The sequence below is a fragment of the Pan troglodytes genome, chromosome 10 (genome assembly GCF_028858775.2).
Source record: "Pan troglodytes isolate AG18354 chromosome 10, NHGRI_mPanTro3-v2.0_pri, whole genome shotgun sequence".
NCBI lineage: Eukaryota > Metazoa > Chordata > Mammalia > Primates > Hominidae > Pan > Pan troglodytes.
The window spans coordinates 126,790,558-126,818,409 of NC_072408.2; the positions used below are offsets into that span (position 1 = coordinate 126,790,558).

A 27,852-nucleotide genomic window follows, 5' to 3' on the forward strand; every position below is an offset into this window, starting at 1 on the left:
CTGTTAAAATGACAAGCGGCAGTACTGATTTTATAAAGTTCTTGTGAGGATTATCTAAAATAATGACTATCAAGCACTTAATACAGGACATGGCACACACTGAGTGCCGAATAAACGGTAGTTATTATTAGGGAGGTTCTTTGCTTCGTATTCCCATCTGTGAGCAGTTTTTTTCCGTTATTTCTCCGCAGAAACCCTTTCTCTCCGGGCTGCTGATCTGCGAAGCATCTGGTCCTTCATATCCCTGAGTCATCAGCATGAAGATGCCTGGTTTCCGAAGTCCTCCCTCCTCCTACTGCTCTCTAGGGCTCCCTCTCCTGACTGCTTAGTTCTCCTGGGGGCCCAGACCTAAATTTCGTGAGGGTATGTCTTTCTCGGGGCCGGGTCACCAGTCTTGGAGGAATGTCCTCAGTCCCCTTTGCCCCAGAGACCACCAGAGATGCGGCAACAGAACTCTGAGGCGCGCCCCAGCTACCAAGTAGCTGGGGGCGGGGTCGCGCCCGGAGGTGAGCAGCAGGCGGTGGGCGGGGCCGCGCTCCGTCCGAGGTGAGAGCGAGGCCGGGTGCTAGGCCACACCCCGAGGTACGAGGGCTGAGGGCGTGGCCACACCCCAGCTGTGAGCGAGGCTGAGGGCGGAACCGCACCCCGAAGTGGGTGCAAGGCTGGGGGCGTGGCCGCGCGGTGAGGCAGCCAGGACCGTGAGGGATGCGCCAGCCGCCTCCGCAGGGGGCGCGCGCAGCCGCCCGCAGGGCGTGAGGGTTAAGGCCGCCGGCGCCACCTGGGCGTCGCTGAGGAGACCCGCGAGCCGGCGAATCCCGCGCGGGCGGGGCGAACAGGTGCCCGCGCGCGTCAGGCGTCGGCAAGGGGCGGGGCGAGGGGACGCGGCCGGAAGCCTGGGGCGGGGCGCTGCCGGCCCGGTGAGCCGGGAGGAGCCGGGGAAGGCAGGAAGGAGCTCGCCGGGTTGTGCGGCGCGCGATGTGGAGCCGCCGCCTCGGCCCCTGCAGCAGCAGCCGCCGTCGCCGCCGCTGCTGCTGGGGCTGCCGCCGAGCCGGGGGTCATGGAGTGCGGCTGCAGAGAGCGGCCGCCGGCAGCAGCAGCAGCAGCAGCGAGCGTCGCGGCGACAGCGGAGCGCAGCCCGCCCCGTGAGGCGCTGCCCGGCCGGCGGCGGCAGCAGCAGCGGCAGCGGCAACAGGGCGGCTGAGAACCCGGCGGCGGCGTTCCTCCTTGCTTCCTCCCCTCCCGCTTCGCCGACCCTCAGTCTCCGTTCCTGAGTCCTCCCTTCCCCAGCCTTCCCGTTCCCACCACCTACTCCGCCACTACCCCCACCCCCTCCTCCCGCGCGCGCCTGAGCAGCTGAGCCCGGGGGCGGGGGAGGGGGCGCGTGCCGCCGGCGCGGGGGAGGGGCGGGCCGGCGCGCGCCGCGCCCAGGGCTCGCGGGGACCCGGGGGCGCGTGCCGCGGCGCGAGGCGAGGCGCGGGACGCGGGGCGGCGCGGCAGGGCCCCTCCCCCCTGCAGCCTGGCGCGCGCGGGCCGGGCCGCACCGCTGCGGGCTCCGCGCGCGCGGGCCATGTCCGCTTTCTGCCTGGGCTTGGTCGGCCGCGCTTCAGCACCCGCCGAGCCGGACAGCGCCTGCTGCATGGAGCTGCCCGCCGCGGCCGGGGACGCAGTCCGGAGTCCCGCCGCCGCCGCCGCCCTCATCTTCCCCGGGGGCTCCGGGGAGCTAGAACTGGCGTTAGAGGAGGAGCTGGCGTTGCTGGCGGCCGGGGAGCGGCCGTCCGACCCCGGGGAACACCCTCAGGCCGAGCCTGGGTCTCTGGCCGAGGGGGCCGGACCGCAGCCGCCGCCCTCCCAGGACCCCGAGCTGCTGTCGGTGATCCGACAGAAGGAGAAGGATCTGGTGTTGGCGGCCCGGCTGGGTAAGGCGCTGCTCGAGAGGAACCAGGACATGAACCGGCAGTACGAGCAGATGCATAAGGAGCTGACAGACAAGCTCGAGGTGAGGACCTCCCGCCAGGGATGGGTGGGGAGCAGGGGCCGCCCAGGCACGCGCCCGGCCCTGGGCAGTTAGGGGAACCACTCACCCCCACTTCGTTGCTCACCCTACCTCGCAGAAAATCTGGAATGAATGGGGGAGGGAGGATGGAGGATTATCAGATTTCGTTGAACCCACTTGACTTCCCCACCCCGCTCACAGCAAATGGGTCCATGCGTGGCTCCAGCCGCTGTGGGCCGTTCTATATACGTACTGTACCCAGCATCTAAAATAGAGCTTACAGTATGACTATATAGCACTGAGGTGATGTCTGCATACAGAGAAATGAGAAAGTCGGGAAGCATTTAAAATATGTTGCAGGTTTTCAGAGTAGTTAATCTCTAATCAGGGTGTTAGCCTAAAGCCTTCCAGTTTGGGCGTTAAGGCCTTTAGATGCCCTTGTCTTAACTTCTTGGCAGCTCAGAGTTGTGGGAAACAAGTGCCCCTAAAGGAGCTTTATATAGCCTTCAAATGCTCAGGGATTAGGAAATGTGGTTCCATTGCAGAAATCAGGCGAGCCAGGGCTCAACATGTGACCGCTGGTAGTGGATTTAATTTGGGCCTCAGTATTTATGTGTATTTAAACAGTACTTTTCTGTATTCTGGGTCTCAGGCTTGCAATTGAATGACCAAATGCAACCTGTGAGAACCATATTACTTTAACTTCTGTTATAAAATACCTCTTAAGGTATCCGTAACATTTCTGCCAGTTCTCTAGGCAGTCTTTCAGAGTTGTTTGTTTTCTTGCCCTTAACTAGAAAAGGGCCTTGAATGCAGTACAGAATGCCAGCATTTCTAAAAATTAGATTGCAAAAAAAGGGGCAGGGGGATGGGGAGAGGGAGTCACCTGTGACTTACCTTTCCTGCCTGTGCATTTACTATTATTGTTACCTAGTTTGGTTGCAGCCAGCTCTTTTCATTCTTAGTTACAGCAAGAGAATAGTACAGACCTGAATGAGGTTTGAAATTGACCCTAGTCAGGTTCCGTATCTCTGCTACTGGTTGAACAGTCAGAATGGAAATTCAGAAATATTCTGTAATAAGATTTAAGTATGCCTACAGTCCAGCGACGTAAAAGTAAATCCGGGAGAAAAAAAGGAAACCTGTGAGTCCCCTGTAGTTCGGTTGGCCTGCTAACTAGGTCTGCCAGTCGATGAACTCCTGAGATACCTCTCTGAAAAGTCGTTTGTGAAACCTATAGGTAGACTGCCAAAAAGCAGCCTAATGAATTGAATTGTTTAATTTTCACTTGAAGTAGAGGTCTAGAAATAAAAAGCCTTCTTTTTTTTTTTTATAAAGAGATTCAGTTGTACGACTTTGTAAAGAAGTACAACTACAGAGATTTATACTTGTGATTTGAAATTTCTTCAGTGAAGGACTTGATTGAAGAGACAGCTGACTTGAAAGGAGCACCGTATCAGTTTGATTAGTGCCAGATTTCATAGTAATCCTGAGTGTGCAATTACATACATTCTGGGTTCCATGTGGAGCCTTTATACATTTCTTCAACATAGGGCAAAGATTTCAGAATTGTAACAAAAAAAGGTTGTATTGTAAAAGAATAAATTATCTTTGACATTTTGTTATTTACGAATGGACAACAATAGTTTAAAACTCTTTAAACTTTTTTAAAACCTTCATTCCTCTGCAGGTCAGCATATGAACTCTAGTTTTAAAAGTTCAATTTTAAGTTCTGGAGATAGTCGCACAACAATGTGAATATAACTAACATATACTTAACATATACTTACAGGCCAAATATTGATCATTGTTGAAACTCAATGATGAGGGGAGTCAGTTCTATTATTTCTTCTAGGTAGGTTTGAAAATTATAAAAAATTTTAAAGTTTTGAAAATGTTCATTAAAGATACTAAGAGAGTACCATTAGTTGCTTGTTAATCTTTCTAGTGTTAATGTGAGAGTGACAAACCTGGTTTACAGAGTACTGTTTTATTTGACACCTCCGGTTTAGTTTTCCCCACAGTACATTGTTTGAACAACGTAGGTTTTAGAATGTCTGTTTAGACAATACTTTCTAACGTTCAGTACAAACTGCTGTACTTTGTACTTTTTTCTTTTTTAGACAAGATCTCACTCTATCCCCCAGGCTGCAGTGGAGTGGCTGATCATGGCTTACTGCACCCTCAAGTGACCCTCCTACTCAGCCTCCTGAGTAGCTGGGACTACAGGCGCCTACTACACACCTGGCTAATTTTGTAAAAATGTTTTGTAGAGATGGGGTCTCACTATGTTGCCAAGGCTGGTCTCAAACTACGGGGCTCAAGCAGTCCTCCTGCCCTGGCCTTCCAAAATGGTGGGATTACAGGAGTGAACCATTGAGCCTGGCCTGTATTTTCAATTAAATCAAACACTTGGGAGTATAAAACCAGTACTTTAAGACGCATTTATTCATGAGAGAACTTGACCAGAAAAAAAAAATTTTATAATCTTCCACAAACTGTCGGACATTTGGAGTCAAACACATTTTCTTACAGGGTGGTTTGAAAGAGAAACATGTGAGTGGACTGAGGGAATGCCACTTTCACTATTGAATAATGAGACTGGTTTTATTTTAATCCCATCTTCTCTACTACTTCAAAATTGGCACCTTTCTTCCACCCCCCCACCCTGCCCCCCAGATGGAGTCTCGCTCTGTTGCCCAGTCTGGAGTGCAGTGGCGCAATCTCAGCTCACTGCAAGCTCCACCTCCCAGGTTCATGACATTCTCCTGCCTCAGCCTCCTGAGCAGCTGGGACTACAGGCGCCCGCCACCACGCCTGGCTAATTTTTTTTTTTTGTATTTTTAGTAGAGACGGGGTTTCACCATGTTAGCCAAGATGTTCTCGAGCTCCTGACCTCGTGATCCGCCTGCCTCGGCCTCCCAAAGTGCTGGGATTACAGGCATGAGCCACTGCGCTGGGCCGGCACCTTTCTAATGTCGGGACAAACAAGGCATTTTCAAGATCTTTTCTACCTATTCATTAGTTAATACTAAATACCTCTCTGGTTCTGTGTGCCAAGCCCAAGATTTTGTTGTTTTCATTTCAAACATTAAAGTACTTGATGCTACACTATTGTGTCATTAAAGGCATACTATTAATATTTAAAGTCTTCAGTGGTTTAAAGGTTAACATAGAAGTTTTTTAGTTATATGTCTCTTGGGGTTAAAATGAAAATTCAGGTTAATTGGAAAAAGTGTAAGGTTTGGGCCATTTTTTCCACTCTTGAATTGACTCTGTATTTTGTTACTCATTCACTGAATCAGATGCTTAAAGTTGTTTCTTTTTTTCTTTTTTCTTTTTTTTTTTTTGAGACAGAGTCTTGCTCTGTTGCCCAGGCTGGAGTGCAGTGGCGTGATACCAGCTCACTGCAACCTCTCTGCCTCCTGGATTCAAGCGATTCTCCTGCCTCAGCCTTCCGAGTAGCTGGGATTACACACACCCACCATCATGCCTGGCTAATTTTTGTATTTTTTAGAGATGGGGGTTTCACCATGGTGGCCAGGCTGGTCTTGAACTCCTGACCTCAGGTGATCCTCCCGCCTCAGCCTCCCAAAGTGCTGGGATTACAGGCGTGAGCCACTGCACCCAGCCCAGATGCTTAAAGTTCTGAAGGCATTTTTAAAAATTTCTTTTCATCTACAATTAGCCGTTTTGCTTTAAAACTTATATCCAGTCATGTCCTTAGCTTTTTCCCCAGAATATGAAGTAAGACAGTAACTTGTATTTATACACTTCTTTTCTTCAGGAATTAAATATTTGTTGTTAATGTACAGTATCTCCCTTTTTTCCATCATGGCTGAGTGGATTATCTCTTTACTGCAGAGATTGTTCTCTTCCCTCAGTTATATTTTCCTCCTTCCCCAGGCCAGGCCAATTCTCATTAGTCCAGTACTATTTTTTTAAGAGGAAGAACAAAAGATGAAAATGAATACATAATGGGAGTCACTAGTGGATTTAGGGAAGAAAACCCAGGGGTTCTGATTTGCATTTAGTTCTTGGACCTTTTAAAGAACAGTACTTTTTCAGAACCATGCACTGGACTTCTGAGCATATTGTCAGTTTTTTGGTTCTTTTTTTTTTTGGCAGAAATCCATTTCTGTAAAGACCTGTTTTATGTAAGCTAATGATCTTAATTTTGGGTGGTGGGGTTTTTTTAGTTTTAAATAGACTCTTTTTTTTTTCGAGACGGAGTCTCACTTTGTTACCCAGGCTGGAGTGCAGTGGCGCCATCTTGGCTCACTGCAACCTCCGCCTCCCGGGTTCAAACAATTCTCCTGCCTCAGCCTCCTGAGTAGCTGGGACTACTGGTATACACCACCATGCCCGGCTAATTTTTGTGTTTTTAGTAGAGACGGGGTTTCACCATCTTGGTCAGGCTGGTCTTAAACTCCTGACCTCGTGATCCGCCCACCTGGGCCTCCCAAAGTGCTGGGATTACAGGCATGAGCCACTGCGCCCAGCCATAGACTCTATTTTTTAAAATGGTTTTAGATTTCCAAAAGAGCTGGAAAGATAGTACAGAGAGTTTGCATATACCCTGCACCCAGCTTCCTCTTATTAACATCTTACAATAGTATGGTACATCTGCCATAATTATTGAACCAGTACTCGTGATTACTAACTAAAGTCTTCAGTTTATTCAGATTATCTAAGCATTTATCTAATACCTTTTTCTGTTCCAGGATACCATATTACATTTAGTTTTTGTGTCACTTTAGGCTCCTCTTAGCTGTGACTGGCAGTTTCTTAACCTTATTTTTGATGACCTTGACAATTTTGATATTAACTTTCTAAAATACTATATAACCCTGAGAAACGAAGGAGAGCATAAGCAGAACTTGACCTTCACACTTCCTGACAGTCTCCCTAGAGTTTTCTGGTTAATTTAGCACTTAATTGAAAATATAATTCTAGGAGAAACTTTTCTCAGAGCAGATGCTAAATTCTGTACAAAATGGTAAATTCTGTATGTTTATTAATAGGAAAGCCTGGAATTTCTCAAAGGATTGGGAAACATGAAATAGGAAGTTTGTCTCATGTCCAAAGAAATACAAGGACTGAATAGACTGATCAGCACCACCTGTCCTCAGCCCTGCCCCCAAGTGGATTGGATTGTTTCAGTTGCTTGGTTGGGCTCTTCACTAACAGCTGTTTGCTGAATATTTTTAAGTCACTCTGTTCTTTTAGAACACAAGCCTAATTTATCTGGCCTCTCAGTAACACTGTGATTACTGAGTTCTTGCCATTGCCTTCTGCTGAATCTTTTTCATTTTGAAAAAATTGAATAAAAGCAAGTATCACAATTTTAGGATTGCAATTAGCATTTGTTTCTGCATTCCATCTTGCTGAAGTTTCTACAGTGACTAAAACATGCTCTGGCCGGGCATGGTGGCTCACGCCTGTAATCCCAGCACTTTGGGAGGCCGAGGCAGGCGGATCACGAGGTCAGGAGATCGAGACCATCCTGGCTAACACAGTGAAACCCTGTCTCTACTAAAAATACAAAAAATTAGCTGGGCGTGGTGGTGGGCGCCTGTAGTCCCAGCTACTCGGGAGGCTGAGGCAGGAGAATGGCGTAAACCCGGGAGGCGGAGGTTGCAGTGAGCCGAGATCATGCCACTGCACTCCAGCCTGGGAGACAGAGCAAGACTCCGTCTCAAAAAAAAAAAAAAAATTCTCATTTTTGGAAGTTAAGCAATACAAGGGATGCATAGAGCAAAAAATTCTCATACTGATGAGAAGGCCCTCCCTCGTCATTTCTTTTCCCACATTGCCCCAAACAGACTGTATAAAATATAATGTGTCTTTTTCAACAGATACACTCGAGTGGCTATCTCCAAATGAGTTGTCTCCTTAAAGTTGTCAACTTGGGAGTTTTCGGTGAAAACTGCCTTTGCCAGTGTGCTCAGAATGTTAATTTTCTACTGCTGTTTTTATCTTTTGGCACATTCTTTTGACTGCTCTCAATCATGGTAAATTTTCATCTTTTTGGGGTTAATGACTTTCAGAAACATTCAAAAGTCACTCAACAAAGTAAGGAGAATAAGATGGCAGGATGAAGGAGGCTAATCTCATTTTTTAGACACACCCCAGATGTGAAGTAATAGAACTTATTTTCTTGCATGACTGTAAGCTGTCCCTTAAGGCTTTCCAAAAGAAGCATTCTGAAAGATATTTTGAATGGTGAGAACTTCAGGTGAATAAGAGTATAGCCTCTCAAGATAAGGAGATGACTGAGTAGTCTGAAAGAGAAGATTCATATGTGCATTTTAGTTCATTCAGACAGTCTCAGTGCTTGATGTCAACCTTCAGTGTGTCAGAATTTCCTGTAAAACCCAGTATATATACATATACAGATACACACACACACACACGCATAGATGCCTTAGACTTCAGTTTATTCTTAACTGCATCACAATCTCAGGAATTGCGGTCCAGGGTGTATTTTGAATAGTTACATCAGAATGTTTCTGAGAGCACCAAAAGTTCAGGACCATTACTTTCACTTAGATTTCCTAGAGTCTTTGAAGTATAGATTTGGCGGTTGTACATACTGTGCTTTTTAAATAGGAGAACATACTCTTCAGAGGCATGCATATTTATCTCAGAAACAAAAAGATTTTTTTTTTTTTTTTTGAGACGGAGTCTCGCTCTGTCGTCCGGGCTAGAGTGCAGTGGCGCGATCTCGGCTCACTGCAAGCTCCGCCTCCCGGGTTCATGCCATTCTCCTGCCTCAGCCTCCTGGGTAGCTGGGACTACAGGCCCTCGCCACCTCGCCCGGCTAGTTTTATTTTTTTAGTAGAGATCAGGTTTCACCGTGTTAACCAGGATGGTCTCGATCTCCTGACCTCGTGATCTGCCCTCCTTAGCCTCCCAAAGTGCTGGGATTACAGGCGTGAGCCACCGCGCCTGGCCACAAAAAGATGTTTTTATTTCCCTCAATCCAAAGGAATCTTGTTTTATTGAGCTGCTACATTAAACCATATGTACTTTTCCTGCATACCATCTTTCATATGCAATTTGTTTTATCAGTCTCCTCCACTAGAATGAAAATTCCATACAGGCAAGGACCATGTCTGTTTTGCTCATTAGAATGTCCCTAGGACTGTGCTTGGCTCATAGTAGGTGATCAAGAATGAATGAATGTATCAAATAAATACACAAGGCTTAATGGGCCATGATTTAAAGTGGCCCTGAACCTCAACTTGCCCTAATGATTTTGAATTACATTGCTATATATAGCAACAAATATTTATTGAGCTGTGACTTAGAGAACCAGAGTCAACTGACTTAGACAATCCCCGCTTTGCCGTTTACTAGTAGTGACCTTGAGATTGTCACTTAACCTCTTCTGTTGCTTCATTTCTAAGACGAGATGGTTAATTGAAAAGATCTCTGGAGTTCTTTTCATCTCTGAAAAATTCTGTGATAGTAAGAATCTGGTATTATGCCATGGATAATAGGTGACTCCAAAGGAAGCCTCCTTAAAAAAAGTAAGGAGGGGGTGGGGCACGGTGGCTCACACCTGTAATCCCAGCACTTTGGGAGGCTGGGCCAGGGGGATCACGAGGTCAAGAAATCGAGACCAACCTGGGCAACATTGTAAAACCCCATCTCTACTGAAAATACAAAAATTAGCCCAGTGTCATGGCGCATTCCTGTAATTCCAGCTGCTTGAGAAGCTGAGGCATGAGAATTGCTTGAACCTGAGAGGCAGAGGTTGTGGTGAGCCAAGATCACACCACTGCACTCCAACCTGGGCGACGGAGTCTTACCACTGCACTCCAGCCTGGGCGACAGAGCAAGACTCCATCTCAAAAAAATCAAAAAGGATTTTAGTTGTGGGACTCATTTTTAGTTGTTTAAATGTATAGTTCGCCAATTGGTTAGATGATTGGCAAATTTCAAGTGAACTCCCTAGTCTAGAACCTCATGCCTAAGGATAAGAATAAACATAATAACTTTAAGTATTTTCAGTAAGAATGGCGTTCTCTTTGTGTAACCAACTTCTTCCCTGCTCTGGAAGAAGGAATATTTTTGTAGCTGTGAATTGGGCAACTTGTCCTATGTGGTAGGGTGTTTTATTGTGTCTACTGACTAGGAAAAAGAAAAGTTAGGAGAGCGCGGAGAGAAAAAATAAAAGGCTGTGGAATTTTTATCAGTGTTTAAATCCTCTTCACTTTTCACCCAGCACTTAGAGCAAGAGAAACATGAATTGAGAAGACGATTTGAGAACCGAGAAGGGGAGTGGGAAGGCCGAGTGTCAGAGCTGGAGAGTGATGTGAAGCAGCTACAGGATGAGTTGGAGAGGCAGCAGGTTCATCTGCGGGAAGCAGATCGAGAAAAATCACGGGCTGTCCAGGAACTGTCGGAACAGAACCAAAGGCTATTGGATCAGCTCAGCAGGGTGAGTCACAAATTAAGAATTTAAGATGTAAAATACTAAAAGTTGAAATAGGCTGGGCATGGAGGCTCATGCCTGTGACCCCAGCACTTTGGGAGGCCGAGGTGGGAGAAGCACTTCAGACCAATCTGGGCAACATAGGGAGACCTCATCTCTACAAAAGTTTTTTTAAAATGAGCCAGGCATGGTGGCACCTGCCTGTGGTCCCAGCTACTTGGGAGGCTGAGGTGGGGGGATCGCTTGAGCCCAGGAGGTCAAGGCTGCAGTGAGCTGTGATCAGTCATGCCACTGCACTCCAGCCCGGGCGACAGAGTGAGAGCCTGTCTCGAAAAAAAAAAATAAAAAAAGTTGAAATAGAGCTTCTGTATAATGTCAGTCATATAGATGACAAGAGCAATTCTGATTTTGTATGCCTTCGTTTTTAACAAAGTTCAGTATTTCTATCCACAAGAACTTTGGTATTACTGAACTAGGGGTCAGGAGCCAAGATGCATGCTTGTGATTAACAAGCCACAGACTTTGACAATGACTTAACTTGGGAGTTTTCTCATTTTTAAAATGAAGGGGTTGTGCTTAATGACTTCTGACGTTTTTATAGCTCTAAAAGTCCGTGATTACTTTACCTACGAAAGTCTATCACTGGCAAAATTATGTTAATTCATTTAGTTCAAATATTAAAAGGTACTATCTTTAAACTTTTTAAGCTTAGGGAAAATTTCTAGAGCAATTGATTTTTATTGATGTTGCATTTGTGAATGTACACTTTTTGTATTGTTTAAATATGAAAAGAAATGTGTATCTGTATTGAAAATTTGTTTTATTTCCACATTTAGTAAACATTCTTTATTTGTACCTTTCTAAGGTGGTGTCATGGAAGTATTAACCAAAGTCAAGGCTGTAAAATCATTTCAAGGAAGGAGGTTGAGGCTAAATAGATGGAAATCTAATTTAAATACAGAACATACCTTTTAAACAAATGCAGGAATGTTATTAATGCCCTGGTCTATAAATCCATCTATTTTAGAAAATTAAGACTTGGATTTACTATTCTACCTCAGCCCTTCTTGTATATTGAAAATAAAACTACCAACTCTTCAGTTACCGGAGGAAAAAGAACTTCTCTGATATCATCCCTCAGCACTGATGTTCTCATGGGAGCAGTGCCGTGTCTGCATGGTTAGTGTTTGGTGCTTTGGTCTTAGGGAAAAATGTAAATAGGGCAGCATTTCTTAAATTCCTGGATCTTCCACTAATTTGATGGGTGATGCTGTATGAAGTTATTTCACTAGTTTGTGTTGTAGTTGCTTCCTGTGGTTATTCTGAGACCAGTGAAAAAATGTGTCTCACAAGAATATGGGAAGAAAATGCCACCAATGGGGAAGGGAGGAGAAGAAGGAAAGGTAGAGGAGAGGGAGAAAGAAAGAAGGAAAATGATGCTTAGAAACTTGGAAAATAGTTGCAGGGAAATACCAGAATGTTTGTGAGAGCTGAGGATTCAGGCAATAGGTAGAGCTAAAGATCTTGCCTGCAGGTTTCCCATCTGGAGAATCCAGTCACCATTTGTCTGGGAAGTAGGAATTGGACAGTTCAGGAAGTCACTTCACAGAGCCAGCTCAGTAACAGGATTTCTGATTCAGTTCTGAAACCTTTTTTCAGCAACTGGGAATGGAATCTGTATCCTTGTAAAAATTTTTATGTTTTTGACTATTTTCATTCATTATTCATGAAAGATTCAACCAGAGAGGCCTGGCTAGATTGATTTATTTGTTCAAAAACATTTAATACATACTTTGAGTAAGTGTTTCTTATGGAGACTTATAGAATGAATGCAACAAACCAGAAAAATTAAAGGGGAAATTAAGATTTTTTGGGGGCTAAGTTCATGTTACAAAACAACATGAGCTAAAGCAGACTCTGCCCTGTGAAAGATAGGTGACCAAGAGAGACGAAGGGAAAAAGCAGATTTCAGCATGACATAGCAAAAGCTCATGGAGCTTGGAATCTGACTCTGTTACTCATTAACTGGGGGACCTTGTTTGTGCCTCAGTTTCCTTTTCTTTAAAATGGGTGTAAAAATTATGCCTCATACAAGTATTATTGAAATGAAAAATGAGATAATGTGTTTATGTTAAACAGCGTGTGAAGGTAAGGATTTGTTTCAGTGTTGATGGTTGTTTTACTAAAGCAGTGTCTTTATAATTTGTTCACTTTGCCTAATTTCTTATAGAAAATCCTGATAAGCTGCTCCTAAAAGAACGTAGGAAGATAACATTTCTACTAGATCTAGATTTTTGTTATCCTTTCTGGCCTTGAACATAGGCCCTTGGTGAGTTTTATAGCTTTTTCCCTTTTTTCAAGCAGGACCAGCCCCTGGGGTTTCCATCAGCAGCAAGTTTAGATAGCGTTTTATTAACTGAGTATCCAGGAACTAGAGGAGTTAAATATTTTGAAGTGAATTAAGATTCTCCTAGGACAAGATAATCAACAGAGGTAGTAGAATGCCATACTTTTCTTTTTCTTTTTATTTTTTTTTGAGACAGAGTCTTGCTTTGTCGCCCAGGCTGGAGTACAGTGGCACAACCTCAGCTCACTGCAAGCTCCGCCTCCCGGGTTCATGACATTCTCTTGCCTCAGCCTCCCAAGTAGCTGGGACTACAGGCGCCTGCCACCACGCCCGGCTAATTTTTTGTATTTTTAGTAGAGACGGGGTTTTACCATGTTAGCCAGGATGGTCTCGATCTCCTGACCTTGTGATCTGCCTGCCTCGGCCTCCCAAAGTGCTGGGATTACAGGCATGAGCCACCACGCCTGGCCAAAGGCCGTACTTTTCTTATAGTGTTTAAAATGTGTTTTTATAAGTATGAAATGTATAATATCTAAAATGTACAGTATTTCTTTGATACCTTCGTCCAGAGTTTACATACATCTCATTGGCTTCCTTGGCCTCCAGGGCTGCTCTTCTCTTTATTAATAACAGCTTTATTGAGATATAATTCACATACCATAACGTTTACCCTTTAAAAGGGTACAATTTGGGGCTTAGCACAGTGGCTCATGTCTGTAATCCCAGCACTTTAGGAGGTTGAGGCAGGAGGATCACTTGAGGCCAAGAGCTTGAGACTAGCCTGAACTATACAGTAAGACCCTGTCTTTACAAAAAAAATGTTTTTAAATTCTCCATGTGTAGTGGTGCATACCTGTAGTCCTGGCTGATTGCTTGAGCCCAGGAATTTGAAGCTGCAGTGAGCTATGATCACACCACTGCACTGCAGCCTGAGTGACAGAGTGAGACTTTGTCTCTTAAAAAAAATTTTTTTTAAGTGTATAATTGGGTAGTTTTTAGTTATTTACAGAGCTGTGCCACCATCACCATTATCTAATTAGAGAACATGTCACCCTCCGCAAAAGAAACCCTGTACCCATAGCAGTCACTCATTTCTCCTAACCTTATAAGGACGCCAACCATATTGGATTAGACCCACCCTAATGACCTCATTTTAATTTGATTACCTACGTAAAGACTCTGTCTCTAAATAAGGTCACATTCTGAGGTACTGGGTTTTGAACTTCAATATATGGATAGGGGAAGGGGAACATAATTCAACCCATAAGAAATGTGTTGGGGTTTTCTTACCAACAGATACAACTCTTGGATCTTAATCAGTGCTGTCTGTGGGAGGTGTTCACAGTAGTGTCACTTTTCTGGGGGGTTGCATATACTTAATAACATATTTACATACCAAAGATACATAAGCCTTTGGCCGTATGACTAAGAGCTGCCATGGTTCATGGGAAGATACTTAGAACCCTTAATTTTATTCTTTGAAAAAGTCCCAATCCACCTCTCTCATTACCCTCCTCTAAAGACTAACCTGCATTCTATTCCTTGAGTAAAATATGAAAGCCCTTATTATTTTTTTAGATCTTCTTTAATGCAACATTCAGCAAATATTTATTGATCAAGGCACTGGGAATACAGTGGAGAACACAAGTCCTCTGTTTTATGAAGCTAGTAGGAGAAGATGTATAAATAAATGAACAATCCACAAGATACAGATTGCAGTAGGTACTATGAAGGGTGATTTGATGGAGACTGACTAGAAAGCAGGGAGCTTTTTCTACCTTAGAAAGACTCGGTAGGGGGCCGGGTCATGGTGGCTCATGCCTGTAATCCCAGCACTTTGAGAGGCTAAGGCGGGCAGATCACCTGAGGTCAGGCATTCGAGACCAGCCTGGCCAACATGGTGAAACCCCATCTCTACTAAAAATACATAAATTAGCTGGGCATGGTATCGTGAGCCTGTAATCTCCAGCTACCCGGGAGTCTGATGCAGGAGAATCGCTGGAACCTGGGAGGCAAAGGCTGCAGTGAGCCGAAATTGTGCCACTGCACTCCAGCCTGGGCAACAGAGCAAGACCCCATCTTTTAAAAAAAAAAAAAAAAACAGTCGGTAGGGAAGGCTTCTGTGGGGAGACAACATCTGAGATGAGACCCCAAGGGTGAGGATCCAGCTGTGGAAGAGCTAAGGGAACAGCATTATTTGATGAATACTGTTAGACTGTAAACTCTATGAGAGCAGGGACTCTATCTGTCTTGTTTATTGTTGTAAACAGGTATTTAGCAGAGTGGGCATTCAATAAAAGATGGTTGGGTTTTGTTATTGTTGTTAAATGATTATCTAAAATACCCAATAAGGAGATTATTAGAACTATAACTGTCAAGAATACACTACCCCTCCATGTACTCTTTAGAAGTGCACTCCTGACTTTCACACTCACTCTTACACTGCGTGTATGCTGTTTGAAAACCAGTTGTCAAAGGTGCCATGGATATCAGTGCTTTGACAGGCAACCTATAGCTAATGGTAACTCACTTGCCTAGACACCTAATATTATTATCATAGATACTCCTGGAATTGCATAAAAAGCCAGTCTTCAATGAATTGAGAGGAGTGACTACATATGAGAATGGACAGAGCTTTTGTGCATTGATTTAAAGTCTGCAGGTCCTTTTGCATTGCACTGTGCTTCTCCATGGTCTGCAGGTTGGTCAGTTACAGAGCGATTGGTTCTGTAGTTCTCTGACTCTACTGATGGGTATGGAAATGAGCCTTTTAGCTTTTACAAAAAATTCTCGTCTCATGGGACGATTGGCCATTATTTGGGTTTAGGTATCATTATGGCTTTCCTGTCCTTCTTGGGAGCATACACTAGACAAAAGAACTCCCTGTCTGCAACTCTGTGTCATCTCATCTGTTCTCATGCTCCACATGGTCTGTAGTATGGAGAAGGAGGCAGCCAGAGGTTCTCATTTGGAAAGCTGAATGGTGATTGCTTCTGAGCAGAGCCTCACATAGGATATATAATTGCTCACTGTGCAGCCCTGATGGCTTCTTCAAGAGTAAAACTCGAGAATTCACCTTAAAATAATTATTTTTTCTTTGATTTATTTAGGTATTGTGCTATATTCTTTTTGCATTTGTTTTCCCAGAGCCCCCTCCATTTATCCCTTTCCCCTCATCACAGTGCTACAAGTGTCTCTAACAAACCTCTCCCCAATTTCTCACATCCAGAATTGGGGTCATGTGCCTTGTCACTATGACTTTGGGTATTACTCCCTAATACCCAAAGGGAGAAGCTGTTTTGGGAGCATTGTATAAAAAGGGCTGCTTCAAAGGCTGAATGAAGCCAAGATGGGTTTCTACTATAGAATCACTGAGATAGGGAGGGTGATAAAGAGCATTCAACAGGAAGTTAGGCCTAGGTCCAAGGCCAGGAGAATCCAAAGCCTGTACTTTAAACTAGAAGGGATTAGGCCAAGAGATACCTGGAGGAATGGTCTAAATATTGGTGAAGGAGAGACTGAAATAAAGAAACAAAGATCCATTATAGTTCAGGTGAAGCCAGGAAGTTTGAAATCTATGTCTATGAAAGATTGGCTCCCAATGGGGTGTTATTTTTATGAACTTTGATTTATCTGGCTAGGATAGGGTCGGCTTCTTAAGGAACTTAGCTTTACTGAATATTCCTTAGTAGATATTCAGAAATTCTAGTTTTGCCTCTATCCTAAGTTTAAGTTTTATAGATTTGTTTGTTTGTTTGTTTGTTTCTGAGACGGAGTGTCGCTCTTGTTGCCCAGGCTGGAGTGCAATGGCACGATCTCAGCTCACTGCAGCCTCCGCCTCCCAGGTTCAAGGGATTCTCCTGTCTCAGCCTCCTGAGTAGCTGGGATTACAGGCGCCCGCCACTATACCCGGCTAATTTTTGGTATTTTTAGTAGAAGCGGGATTTCACCATGTTGGCCAGGCTAGTCTCAAACTCCTTGACCTCAGGTGATTTGCCCACCTCGGCCTCGGAAAGTGCTGGGATTACAGGCATGAGCCACCGTACCTGGCCTATAGATTTTTAAATTTTAAAAATGTTTATTGTGTTTCCTGATGGCAAAAAGAATTCATGTTCACTGTGAAATAATATTGAGACAATAGAGAAATGTTCAGTGCAAACAGTGAAAATCTCCCATGGTCCTCTTCCAAAGAAAATACTAGCCATGGTTTGGTGTTAATTTTTTTTTTATTTCTTCATATGTGATACACACATGCACACATGTTGTACATAACTTTTCTACTTATTTTGCTTTGTTTTTGTTTGTTTTTGAGAGAGTCTTGCTCTGTCTCCCGGAGTGCGGTGGCTGGAGTTTAGTGGCACAATCTCGGCACACTGCAACCTCCACCTCCTGGGTTTAAATGATTCTTGTGTCTCAGCCTCCCAAGTAGCTGGAATTACAGGCGAGTGCCACCATGCCTACCCAATTTCTGTATTTTTAATAGAGATGCGGTTTTGCCATGTTGGCAGGCTGGTCTCAAACTCCTGGCTTCAGGTGATCCACCTCGGCCTCCCAAAGTACTGGGATTACAGGTGTGAGCCACCACGCCCAGCCGTTTTTGCTTTCATTTTAAACAAAATGGTTTTCTTAAAATTCTTTCACTTACTATATCTTGGACTTTTTTTTAAAGTATTTTAAATGGTTGTATATAGTATTCCATATAGCACATATGGAGGTACCACGGCTAATGTAACAGCTATGCCATTGAAGGGCATATGTGTTGGTTATAGTGATTTAGTGTTACAAATACTGCTGCAGTGAACATCCTTGTTCATACATTTTTGCACTCTTCACATTTTTCTAGGATAGATTCCTACAAACAGGATAGCTAGGTCAAAAGGTATGTACATTTAAATTTTTAATAGATACTATCATATTGCTCCAAGAATGTTTTAATAGTCTATACTCTCCTCATATCTACCTTCATCAAGAGTGCAAAACCTATCATTCTGTATGCATACATAGTACAACTATAAAGAAAACTGAGGTAATTATCATCACAAAAGTCAAGATAATGGTTACCTGGGGAATGTGTGTGATTGGTGGGGAGGATCCCTGTCATCATGGAATGGTGCCTGGAGAGGAGGCTTCTGGAAAGCTGGCAGTGTTCTGTTTCTTGACCTTGGTGGGAATTATGTGGGTGTTTGCTTTATAATTATTTGTTAAGCAAGACGTATTTGTTTTATGTATTTATCTTTATATATGTTGTATTTCACAATTTGAAAAAATCATTCATTCAAATACTTATAATGTGCACCTACTATGTATGAAGTCACTGTTCTGAGTAACAGTGATGCTACAGTGAACAAGGTGCATTCCCTGTCTGAAAATAATGCATGAAGTTGACAGTAAAGAAGGAAATACATAAACAGACAAATCAGCTAGTGATAGTACTATGAATACAATAAAACCAGGTAAGGAGGAGAAAGTGGTAGCTGTAGAGACAACTCAATTTTTGATAGGATTCTCAGGAAGGAACCTTTGGGGAGGTGAAGTTTGAGCAGGATAAAAAGGAGCAAAAGAGTATTCCTGGCAAAGAAAACAACATGTAAAAACCTAAGAACAGTGGAAAGAAGGCTGCTATGACTGGGGTGTGGTTAGCTTGGGAAGGGTTAGGAGATGAGATCAGAGAGGTAATCAGCAGCCAGATCTCATAGGGCCTTGCCAGCTACCAGGGGTTTTAGTCAGTGTGCTGGGAAGCCAGTGATATGTTTTTGGCAGGGGAGCATCATGACCTGATTGATAACAACTTTTAAAAGATTACTCTAGTTACTCTAGGAGGATGGATTATCGGGCTGAGGGTGGAGGGATAGAGATGGATGAAGAAGCGACTCCCCAGGTAGAGTTGATGGTAGCTTTGATTATGGAAGTGTTGAAACGGGTTAGGTTGGATATATGTTTTGAAGGTAGAACTGACAAGACTTACTAATGGAATAAATGGTTGTGGGAAGGAAGGTTAAAGAAAAAAATAATCAAAAATGACTCCTAGGTTTTTGTCTTGAGCTACTGGAGGAATAGTGGCATCATTAACTTGAGAGACCAAAGGCTAGAGGAAGGAAAGAGGGATAGGTTGGAATATAAAGTCAAATAATTCATCTTAGACTGTGTGGATAATTAAGGTTGAGATGCCCTTTACATATCCATGTTAGTTTCACATAAGTAGAACAAATGAGAATTCTGTTGTATTGAGGTGAAATACTGAGTTAAATTTCCGCAGCCATCTGAGCTCTCTCAGGACCTGAGACTCTGTTCTAGTACCTTTCATGAGGTTGTCACCAAGAATTTCCTCATTCACAGTGACGGAAGCTGAATTCAGACAAGAGTGTCCCCCACCCCCCACGTACACACTCTCAGCTCCTAGAAGAACCACCTTCTGAGTTCATGCCTGTGAGGTGAGATGTGTAGGAGGAAGTTAATGCAAACAGATGCTTAGTCTGTTTCCTGCCTGTTTGGAGCTATTTTCCTCAGTCAGCCTCTAATGCCTTATCCACACACAAAGAATACAGTTTGCATACTAGCTGAAACTAATCTTCTCTGAAAAGACTAATTTTCCTCTGAAGGGTAAACAGATCCTTGTTCTTTAAACAGCTCATTTTGGATTAGCAACTCTGCGTCTGGTACACTTCTTGAAGCACATTTCTCCCAGTTTCCTTTCTTGGAGTTAAAGACATTAATACAGTGTCCATAAGTGTCACCACCACTCTGCCTCTGTTGAGTGATGCAGAACCATTTTTGTTTCTAGAACACTTTACAGTGAGCAACAGCTGGTTATCAGAAGTAGTTTTAATTGCTGAATGGGCTTTTGTTCCTTTTGAGGTGGGGGTTGTATTATTTGTTTTTTTCTTAAAAGTCTGCTTCGTTTACAGAGGCTGGCAATTTTTAGTCATCCTATTCTAGAAAGAAGTTATGAAAACAAGATAATTTCTCAACCAAATAACAGCAATTTAAATTTCCAAAGGACGTTCTCATATGTGACCTCTTCTGATCCCATTCCTGCCTGTGATGGAAGTCATGATAATTACTCTTTTTTTTTTTTTTTTTTTTTTTTTTGAGACAGGATCTCACTCTATTGCCCAAGCTGGAGTGCAGCAGCGCCATCATGGCTCACTATAGCCTTGACCTCCTGGGATCAGGTGATCCTCCACCTCAACCTCCCAGGTGGCTGGGACTACAGCTGTAAGCCACCATTCTTGGCTAATTTTCTATACTTTTTATAGAGATGAGTTTCACCGTGCTGCCTGGGCTGGTCTTGAACTCCTGGGTTCAAGTGATCCACCTGCCTTGGCCTCCCAAAATGCTGGGATTACAGGCATGAGCCACTGTGCCCAGCCAATAGTTACTCTTTATTTGGCAGATAAGGAAACTGAGGGTCAGACAGAAGTTTGGTGACACTTGCTCAAGGCCTTGCAAAGGTTACATGTTAACCACTGGCTTGAGGATTGGCTTTTTGTAAATCTTCCAGGATGGGTAGTCAATTGGAAATAAAAACCACTTCATATGTATTTCTATCTCATTGATTTGGTTGATTTTTTGGTTGATATTTGCTGGGTGGTATTGTTTTGGATGCCTTTTACATCACTAGGTAAAATGAATCCAAATGTTTGGAATTCATTCTTAGCAATGTTTGTTATATTAAGGATGTACTAGAAGGATTAAAAATGGTATGTTGAGAGGACCACTTCAGCTAAAACAGAAAAGGGCCTTTTACATAGGAGCTCTCTTCTGTGAAGACAGATTTTCCAGCATTTCCAGATTGTGCTATTGCTAATTAGTAGGTTAAACACATTAGGGTGGTAATTGCTTATTCTTCCGGCATAGGGGTGTTTTTTTTTTTTTTTTTTTGGTAGATTCTTGTATTGATTAGTTGAGCCTGTTCTTTTCTTTTTGAGATGGAGTCTTCCTCTGTCACCAGGCTGGAGTGCAGTGGCACAATCTCGGCTCACTGCAAACTCCACCTCCTGGGTTCAAGTGATTCTCGTGCCTCAGCGTCCCGAGTAGCTGGGATTACAGGCACACGCCACCACACCCAGCTAATTTTTGTATTTTTAGTAGAAATGGGGTTTCACCATGTTGGCCAGGATGGTCTCGATCTTCTGACTTCATGATCCGCCCGCCTCGGCCTCCCAAAGTGCTGGGATTACAGGCATGAGCCACTGCGCCTGGCTGAGCCTGTTCTTAATTATTTACCGAGAGAGCCGTGCCTGATTCAAGAGTCTTCAGGTTGGTTGTGTGGGCTACAAGTATCTAGTTCTGGTTTTCTTTTTCAAAAGAGGAACGCCTAAAGTTCTAGTATATTGGGCCTAAATTTTGGAGGTTTTAAGGCCCAAGATTCAGATTAATTACTGTAGGGGTAGATCTTTTTCATGCTTCTAGATTTGGCTTAATGTGGCAGTTAGTCTTTCTTTTTACCTTGAAATCTGGATTCACTCAATCCTTGTAGACAGCTTGGTATATTGTGTAGGAGAGATAAAAATAGAGTTTAAATGAGCTACCCTTGCCTGATGTGAGGTGGGGCCCCCAAATTTTGTACTTGGTAAATGGTAGGAAGATTGCAGATGGTAGGAAGGTTGGAGTTGACAGGCAGACGAAAAGTTGGCAGCACACTATATACTCTTTTGTTACTTATGCTGGTTATCCCATAGTTCTGGTTCCTAAGTATTGTTGCTTTGAAAAACAAAATATCTGTATCCAGTGAATGAACCATCAACAGAAAAGCAAGTAATGTTTTGACACAGATAGCATCTTCTCCATTTCTCTACATTGGCATCTGGGCCAATAGTCCAGTGCTATTATAAGTGTTTTAGAGCTAAAAGAGAACTTCTGGTCTATCTGGACCAGTGGTTTGTGAAATGTTTGCTCTTCAGGGATTCTGCAAACTTGAATGTGTTTTTAAAATTTGTAACACTCCAAAGAACCATTACCAAAATAGTCATCATGAACCCTCTTGAGATGTCATGTAGAACACACGCAAGACCACCAGTGCCTCAGCCTGTGCTGCCAGCTTTGCCTGAATGTGTGGAGACGCCAGCCTGCAGCCTCCATGCCACTTCTATTAACTAAAGAGTATTATGCAGTTGTAAGGTGGACTGAGTAAAACTGGTTGCACTTGTAACTGCTTCACTGGGTGAATAAAACAATTTGTTTTCAATATTTAAAATCAACTAAATTCACAAATACATGAATACTGAGTAAGATTGCCACCATCATCCTTATCCTCCAATTTCAAATTATTTTGAAAAGGTCTAATTTTTCTTAATTGAGTTTATAAATTTTATACATCTACATTATAAAATACTTAATAAAAGATTACTTTGTCTGTTCTGTTTATCTGTTCTGTTTATTGAGGCTTCACATAAGATTTCATATGGAAAAGGGCTGTGGGTGCCAACAAAAAAATCCCATATAATTTGGAAAACCATTGGTTTCAATCAGCGGTTCTCAAACTATTCTGAGGAGCCATAGGTCTCTAAGAGGTGCCTCAGGGAATAGCTGCAAGGAAAAGCTGAATGGATTGTTAATCTGGTGGATTCCTGTCCCCTTCCCCATTTTCACTTCAACCTGAGCATTTTAATGTTTTATGTATTGAAGTTCTGTTTAATATTTTATTTGAGGGAAAAAGTGTTTTTTTTAATCTGAGTTTAAAGAAAAATGATGTGCAGTCACTAATCTATGACTAGTTAAGGAAGCAGAGCCCCGGGGAAGTTAAGTGATTTGCTCAAGTCTGCAGTCCCAGTCCTCTGCTGCTTCCTGTGGGGCTCTTACTGGCTTAACAAGTAAAACAAGCCATCTCTTTGATAATAAATGATATTTACTGATTAAGAAAAAAAGGGGTGGTATTCATTATTTGTAGAAGAGTAACCCTAGTTACAGTTTTATTCGTTAATACTGAAGTTGTTGTGACGGATCAGTCACCAACTTTTAGTAGCCTAACAGGAATTAAAAGCTGGTATTCCTGAGTGGTCAGTGGCTCTTAGTTCAGGCAGTGATTCAGTTCTCCTCCAGCCGTCTTCCATCTTGTGACTCGGCTGTTTTCAACAGGTGACTTCTAAGGTCGTAGCAGAAGGAAAAGAACCTGGAAGATTTCTGTGGGCTATGCCTGGAAATGGTGCCTGTTACTTCCGCTCATTTGCTGGTCAGAGCTCAGTCACATGGCCATACTCAGTTACAAGAAAACCTGGGAAATGTAGACCAGCTTTTTGCCCAGGGAGGAGAAGAAATGGGTTGGTGAACAACTAGCCAGTGTCAGCCATAATGGAGTCAGTAGAAAGAGTCCTGGGCTTCAGTTTTCTAAAGAGATTAGAGTGGCTGATTGCTAAGATCTTCCAATTCTAACTAGGTAGGATTCCAAGGCAGATATAGTTGTAACAGTATCACCTTTTTTGGTACACATTCACCATTCTATCCCAGATAGAGAAGCTGTTTGGTCTTTTTGTACTCAAGTAATATCTTTGATAATCACAGAGTTGGGTAAATTCCTTTGAAGTTATAACTTGATCCAGAATCCCCAAAATAAAAAAAAAGTTGGTATCTTTTTCAGGGATTGCCTTAGGGTGGGATAGACCCTTTCATGGTTATATTAGGTAGAATAACATTAACTGTTATAATACATAAACCCTAAGCTCTCAATGGCTTTACATAATAGAGGTTTTTTTCTCATTCCCATAAAGTCCAACAGCATTTCTGTTTAAACATGAGGAAGAATAGCATTGTGCTTTAGTGGAATGAATTGACCTGGAAAACAGAAGACCTAGGTTCTAGCCCATGTTCTGTCACTAATTTTCTGACTTTGAATAAATCCTCACTCTGGGTTTCAATTTCTGTCAGTAAAACACGGATATTGAACGAGATGATTCCTTCGCTCTCTAAATGTCCACATGTACATACGCGATCTCTGTTGGAAAGAAAATTAGTAGAGAGATAGTCTCACATGATGTGGTATATCATGTCTGGTAACTTTGTAATGCTGCCTTCTTTGCATGCAGAACATATTCATCCTTCTCTGGGACCGAGGGCGGCTTCTCCTCTCACCCAAATTTACTCCTTTGTGTAATGAGAAATAGAGAGAGGTTGAGATGATTGGTGCCACAACAAAATTTATTTTCCATTCCAGTCATGACACATAAGGTACTTTCCCTGCACACGACTGACGGTGTGGGGAATGAGGAGGTGTTTATGTGATTTTCCTGTTTAAAATTATGCATCATAGTACTAAGGTTTTATGAGGTTGACATTCTGTAATTCTCCACGAATAAGTCAGATTTTCCGCATTGCCCTGGTATGATTAGTTGCATTCAATGCTGCATGTTTGTCATTTGCAGAACTGTAAGAATTCCCCCTATACACACCTCTCGTCATCAGTTGCTAGGTTACGGCTTTTCACATTGTCCCAGTCTGGTGATGTTGCCATGGATACCAGTTATACCTCCTCCTATGACACTGTCCTGGTCAGGCTCAGAGGGCGGGCAAGATGTAACTATGATGTCAGAGATGTTTTAGCATATGTCTTTCCCTTTACATTAATGATAAGATCTAAGTAATAGATATCAATTCTATGTGTTCTCATATATGAATTAAGGACATGAGGTATTAGCTGAATCCCTCAAACAGTCCACCATTTAGAACCTTTATTCCATTATGTATTTTTTTTCTTTTTTAAAGGAAAGGGAAGGGAAAGGAAGGGGAAAGCCTTTATTCCATTATAATTCTGCAGAAATGGAACTAACAGATTATAAAATATGAATATAAGATCTGCTATACTGTGTCCAGCTCATTCCCTACACAGACCAGCACCCCACCTCCCATAGGGTGGGCTATACATGGAATATCATTATCCTTTACATTGCCTTCAGTGGTAGGGACATTTGGGAATGCTTTTTGTCAAACTCTTAATTTATCTAAATTATAAAGCCTGTGGGCCGGTAACGGTGGCTCATGCCTGTAATCCCAGCACTTTGGGAGGCTAAGGCAGGTGGATCACCTAAGGTCAGGAGTTCAAGACCAGCCTGGCCAACATGGCGAAACCCCATCTCTACTAAAAATACAAAAAAAATTAGCCGGGTCTGGTGGCATATGCCTGTAGTCCCAGCTACTCAGAAGGCTGAGGCAGGAGAATCGTTTGAACCTCGGAGGTGGAGGTTGCAATGAGCCAAGATCACACCTCTTCACTCCAGCCTGGGGGACAGAGCAAGACTCCATCTCAAAAAAAAAAAAAAAAAATTATAAAGCCTGTGGTCCAAATTTTATTGTCATTTAATGTCACATGATTATATTTCTTCTCCTGCTAGGTTTTAGACACCATGAATTGCAGGGACTATGTCTTTAACCAGTGTGTGTGTGTGTGTGTGTGTGCGCGCGCGCGCGTGTGTGACAGAGTCTCACTCTATCACCCAGGCTGGAGTGCAGTGGCGCGATCTCGGCTCACTGCAACCTCCGCCTCCTGGGTTCAAGTGATTCTCCTGCCTCAGCCTCCTGAGTAGCTGGGATTACAGGTGCCCGCCACCACGCCTGGCTAATTTTTGTATTTTTAGTAGAGACAGGGTTTTGCCATGTTGATTAGGCAGGTCTTGAACTCCTGACCTCAAGTGATCCGCCTGCCTCAGCCTCCCGAAGTGCTGGGATTACAGGCGTGAGCCACCGTGTCCAGCCTTTAACCAGTTTTTATCCCCAACAACACTTAGTGCCATGCATATTATGGCAGGGATCCAGAAAAGTCTCATTGATTTGTTCTGAAGACTGAAATGTAGGTAATAACTAATTTGACTTTAGATTTCTAGCATAGTGTTTTAAGATGGTGGAAACCCCCGCATATTACAGTTGTTGAAGGGCAAGGTTAACCCATGTTATTTAGCTCTTGTCTAGTCTGACCCTTTGATCTCGCAGTTGAAGAAAGCACTAAGGCCGTAGGAGGATGTGACTCATCTAAGGTCACAGCCAGTAAACCTGTGGTTTAGGTAAATGTGTGTTATAAAAAATCTTTGAAAAACAAGGTGTAAAAATCTTTGCAAAGTAATTCTGTTTACTTAAACGATCGTGTTTTGTTTTATGCAGTCTGTTTACTTAAAAACCTAGCAGACAGAAAGCTATTATTAAAGAAGAACTTCAGTATTTAAAAGGAGACCTACATAGAACCTACCTACCAGTTACTTCAAGTCAACTCGAAGCCTTGCATTCTGCTTAGTATTTGAATTATTCCTCAAAAACCAAAATAAAATTTAATGTAGCATCGGATTGAGGCATCTTTCAAAAGTAACATCTATTTTGAAAACCAGCAGAGTTTGAATTAAAAAACCATTCTTGCACCGGCGCAGTGGCTCACGCCTGTAATCTCAGCACTTTGGGAGGCTGAGCCGGGCAGATCACAAAGTCAAGAGATCGAGACCATCCTGGCGAACATGGTGAAACCCCGTCTCTACTGAAAATACAAAAATTAGCCAAGTGTGGTGGTGCGTGCCTTTCATCCCAGCTACTCAGGAGGCTGAGGCAAGAGAATCGCTTGAACCCAGGAGGCAGAGGTTGCAGTGAGCCGAGATCACGGCACTGCACTACAGCCTGTGACAGAGCGAGACTCCATCTCAAAAAAAAAAAAAAAAAAAAGCAAACCATTCTTGGCTGGGTGTGGTGGCTTACACCTGTAATCTCAACACTTGGAAGGCCAAGGTGGGAGGATTGATCCCAGAAGTTCGAGACCACCCTGGGCAACATGGTGAGATTCCCATCTCTAAAAAAAAATTAAAAAATAAAAAAAATTATTTGTATGTCATGTTACTTCCCTAAAATGAAAAGAATTTATTTACCAAATAGAATCCTTTGTTTGAAAAAAAAATGAGTGAAAACATGTCTTCTGAAAATACAGCCTGCTAAAGTTATAGGTTATGGACTTTTAACTGTCAGTGGGAGAGAGAGACAAATCTCGTGAGAGTCAGGGAAAGTGACAAAGATGAAACCCTCAAGAGAGGACACATAATTCAAGATGGATCTTCCCTCCCCTGCCCCAAGACCAGAGAATTGAAGAGTCTGCCCCTTCAGTGGGAAGGGAAAGCTTGTTGAAGCTTTCTTAACTTTATGCAATAACCTGAAACATCTCCTTGCCTTTAAGCTCTGCTCCTCCATTTTTTCCCATATGTCAGATACCTTCCTCTTTGGAAGCTCTAAACAACTCTTACTGCGTTTAGGGGGCTCCCTTGGCATAACAAATAAGAAAGGACATGGCATTCAAAGCCCTGTACCTTCTGGACCTAGCACACATTTCCAGCCCTGCCTCTTGCTTTCTACTTGTACCACCGTTGGAATTTCCCCCAGTCCTGAAGGCCAGGCTCAGTTGCCACTTCCTTCATGAGAACTTTGCTGTTCTTCTCCCACCAGCTTTGATCTCTCCTACTTACCAACTAGAGTGCTTTAGTACCTTTCTTTTGTCATTTACATTCTGTCATCTCTTACGGTTAATTCATGTATCTGACTCCGCTGAGTCAAGGACTGTGCACTCAGGGCACCTCCCCCACAGGGCTGAGCACCTTATCTGGAAACTTCGTATGTGTTAGAACTAGATTCACAAGCCAGCTAAGCATATGTTACTTAGTTCTGTGGTTCAAATGTATAGCAAACTTGACCATTTACTAAAAGGTTGAACCCACCCAGAGAATTATTTCACTTCTCTTAATATATACTTAATCTTGCTGAATTCCTTTTCCATTGTCCAGATCACTGGTTCCCAGTCTTTCAGTGTAAGGAACCCCCTTTTTAAAACCTAATCCAATGACCTTCTACAATATTTTGAAACAGCCTTATTGAAGTATAATTTACAGTTTATAAATTCACCCACTGTAAATGTATAATTCAATTTTTAGCATTTGTATAGAGTTGTGCAGCCATCACCATAATCCAATTTTAGAACATTTCTGCTACCCCAAAAAGTTCCCCCGTATCTTTCTGCATTCAGTCTTCACTCCTTTCCCCACCCACAGCCCCAGGAAAACACTGATCTGTTTTCTGTCTGTATTGATTTTCCTTTTCTGGATATTTCATATAAATGGA

The 27,852-nt window shown here is 43.1% G+C and overlaps 1 protein-coding gene across 3 annotated transcripts in view; it reads left to right on the top strand.

Moving 5' to 3' along the window:
* Window positions 1-943: 943 nt before the first annotated feature.
* BICDL1 (BICD family like cargo adaptor 1) overlaps window positions 944-27,852 on the top strand; it is a 104,041-nt gene continuing 77,132 nt past the window's right edge. The window contains exons 1-2 of one of the 3 annotated variants that reach the window (XM_016924366.4): window positions 944-1,996; window positions 10,227-10,442. In XM_016924366.4, the coding sequence (XP_016779855.2) occupies window positions 1,568-1,996; window positions 10,227-10,442 (645 nt within the window). In that variant the 5' untranslated portion in view covers window positions 944-1,567. The remainder of the gene's footprint in view (window positions 1,997-10,226; window positions 10,443-27,852) is intronic. The other 2 variants (XM_016924368.4, XR_008538381.2) reach the window with 2 other exon arrangements.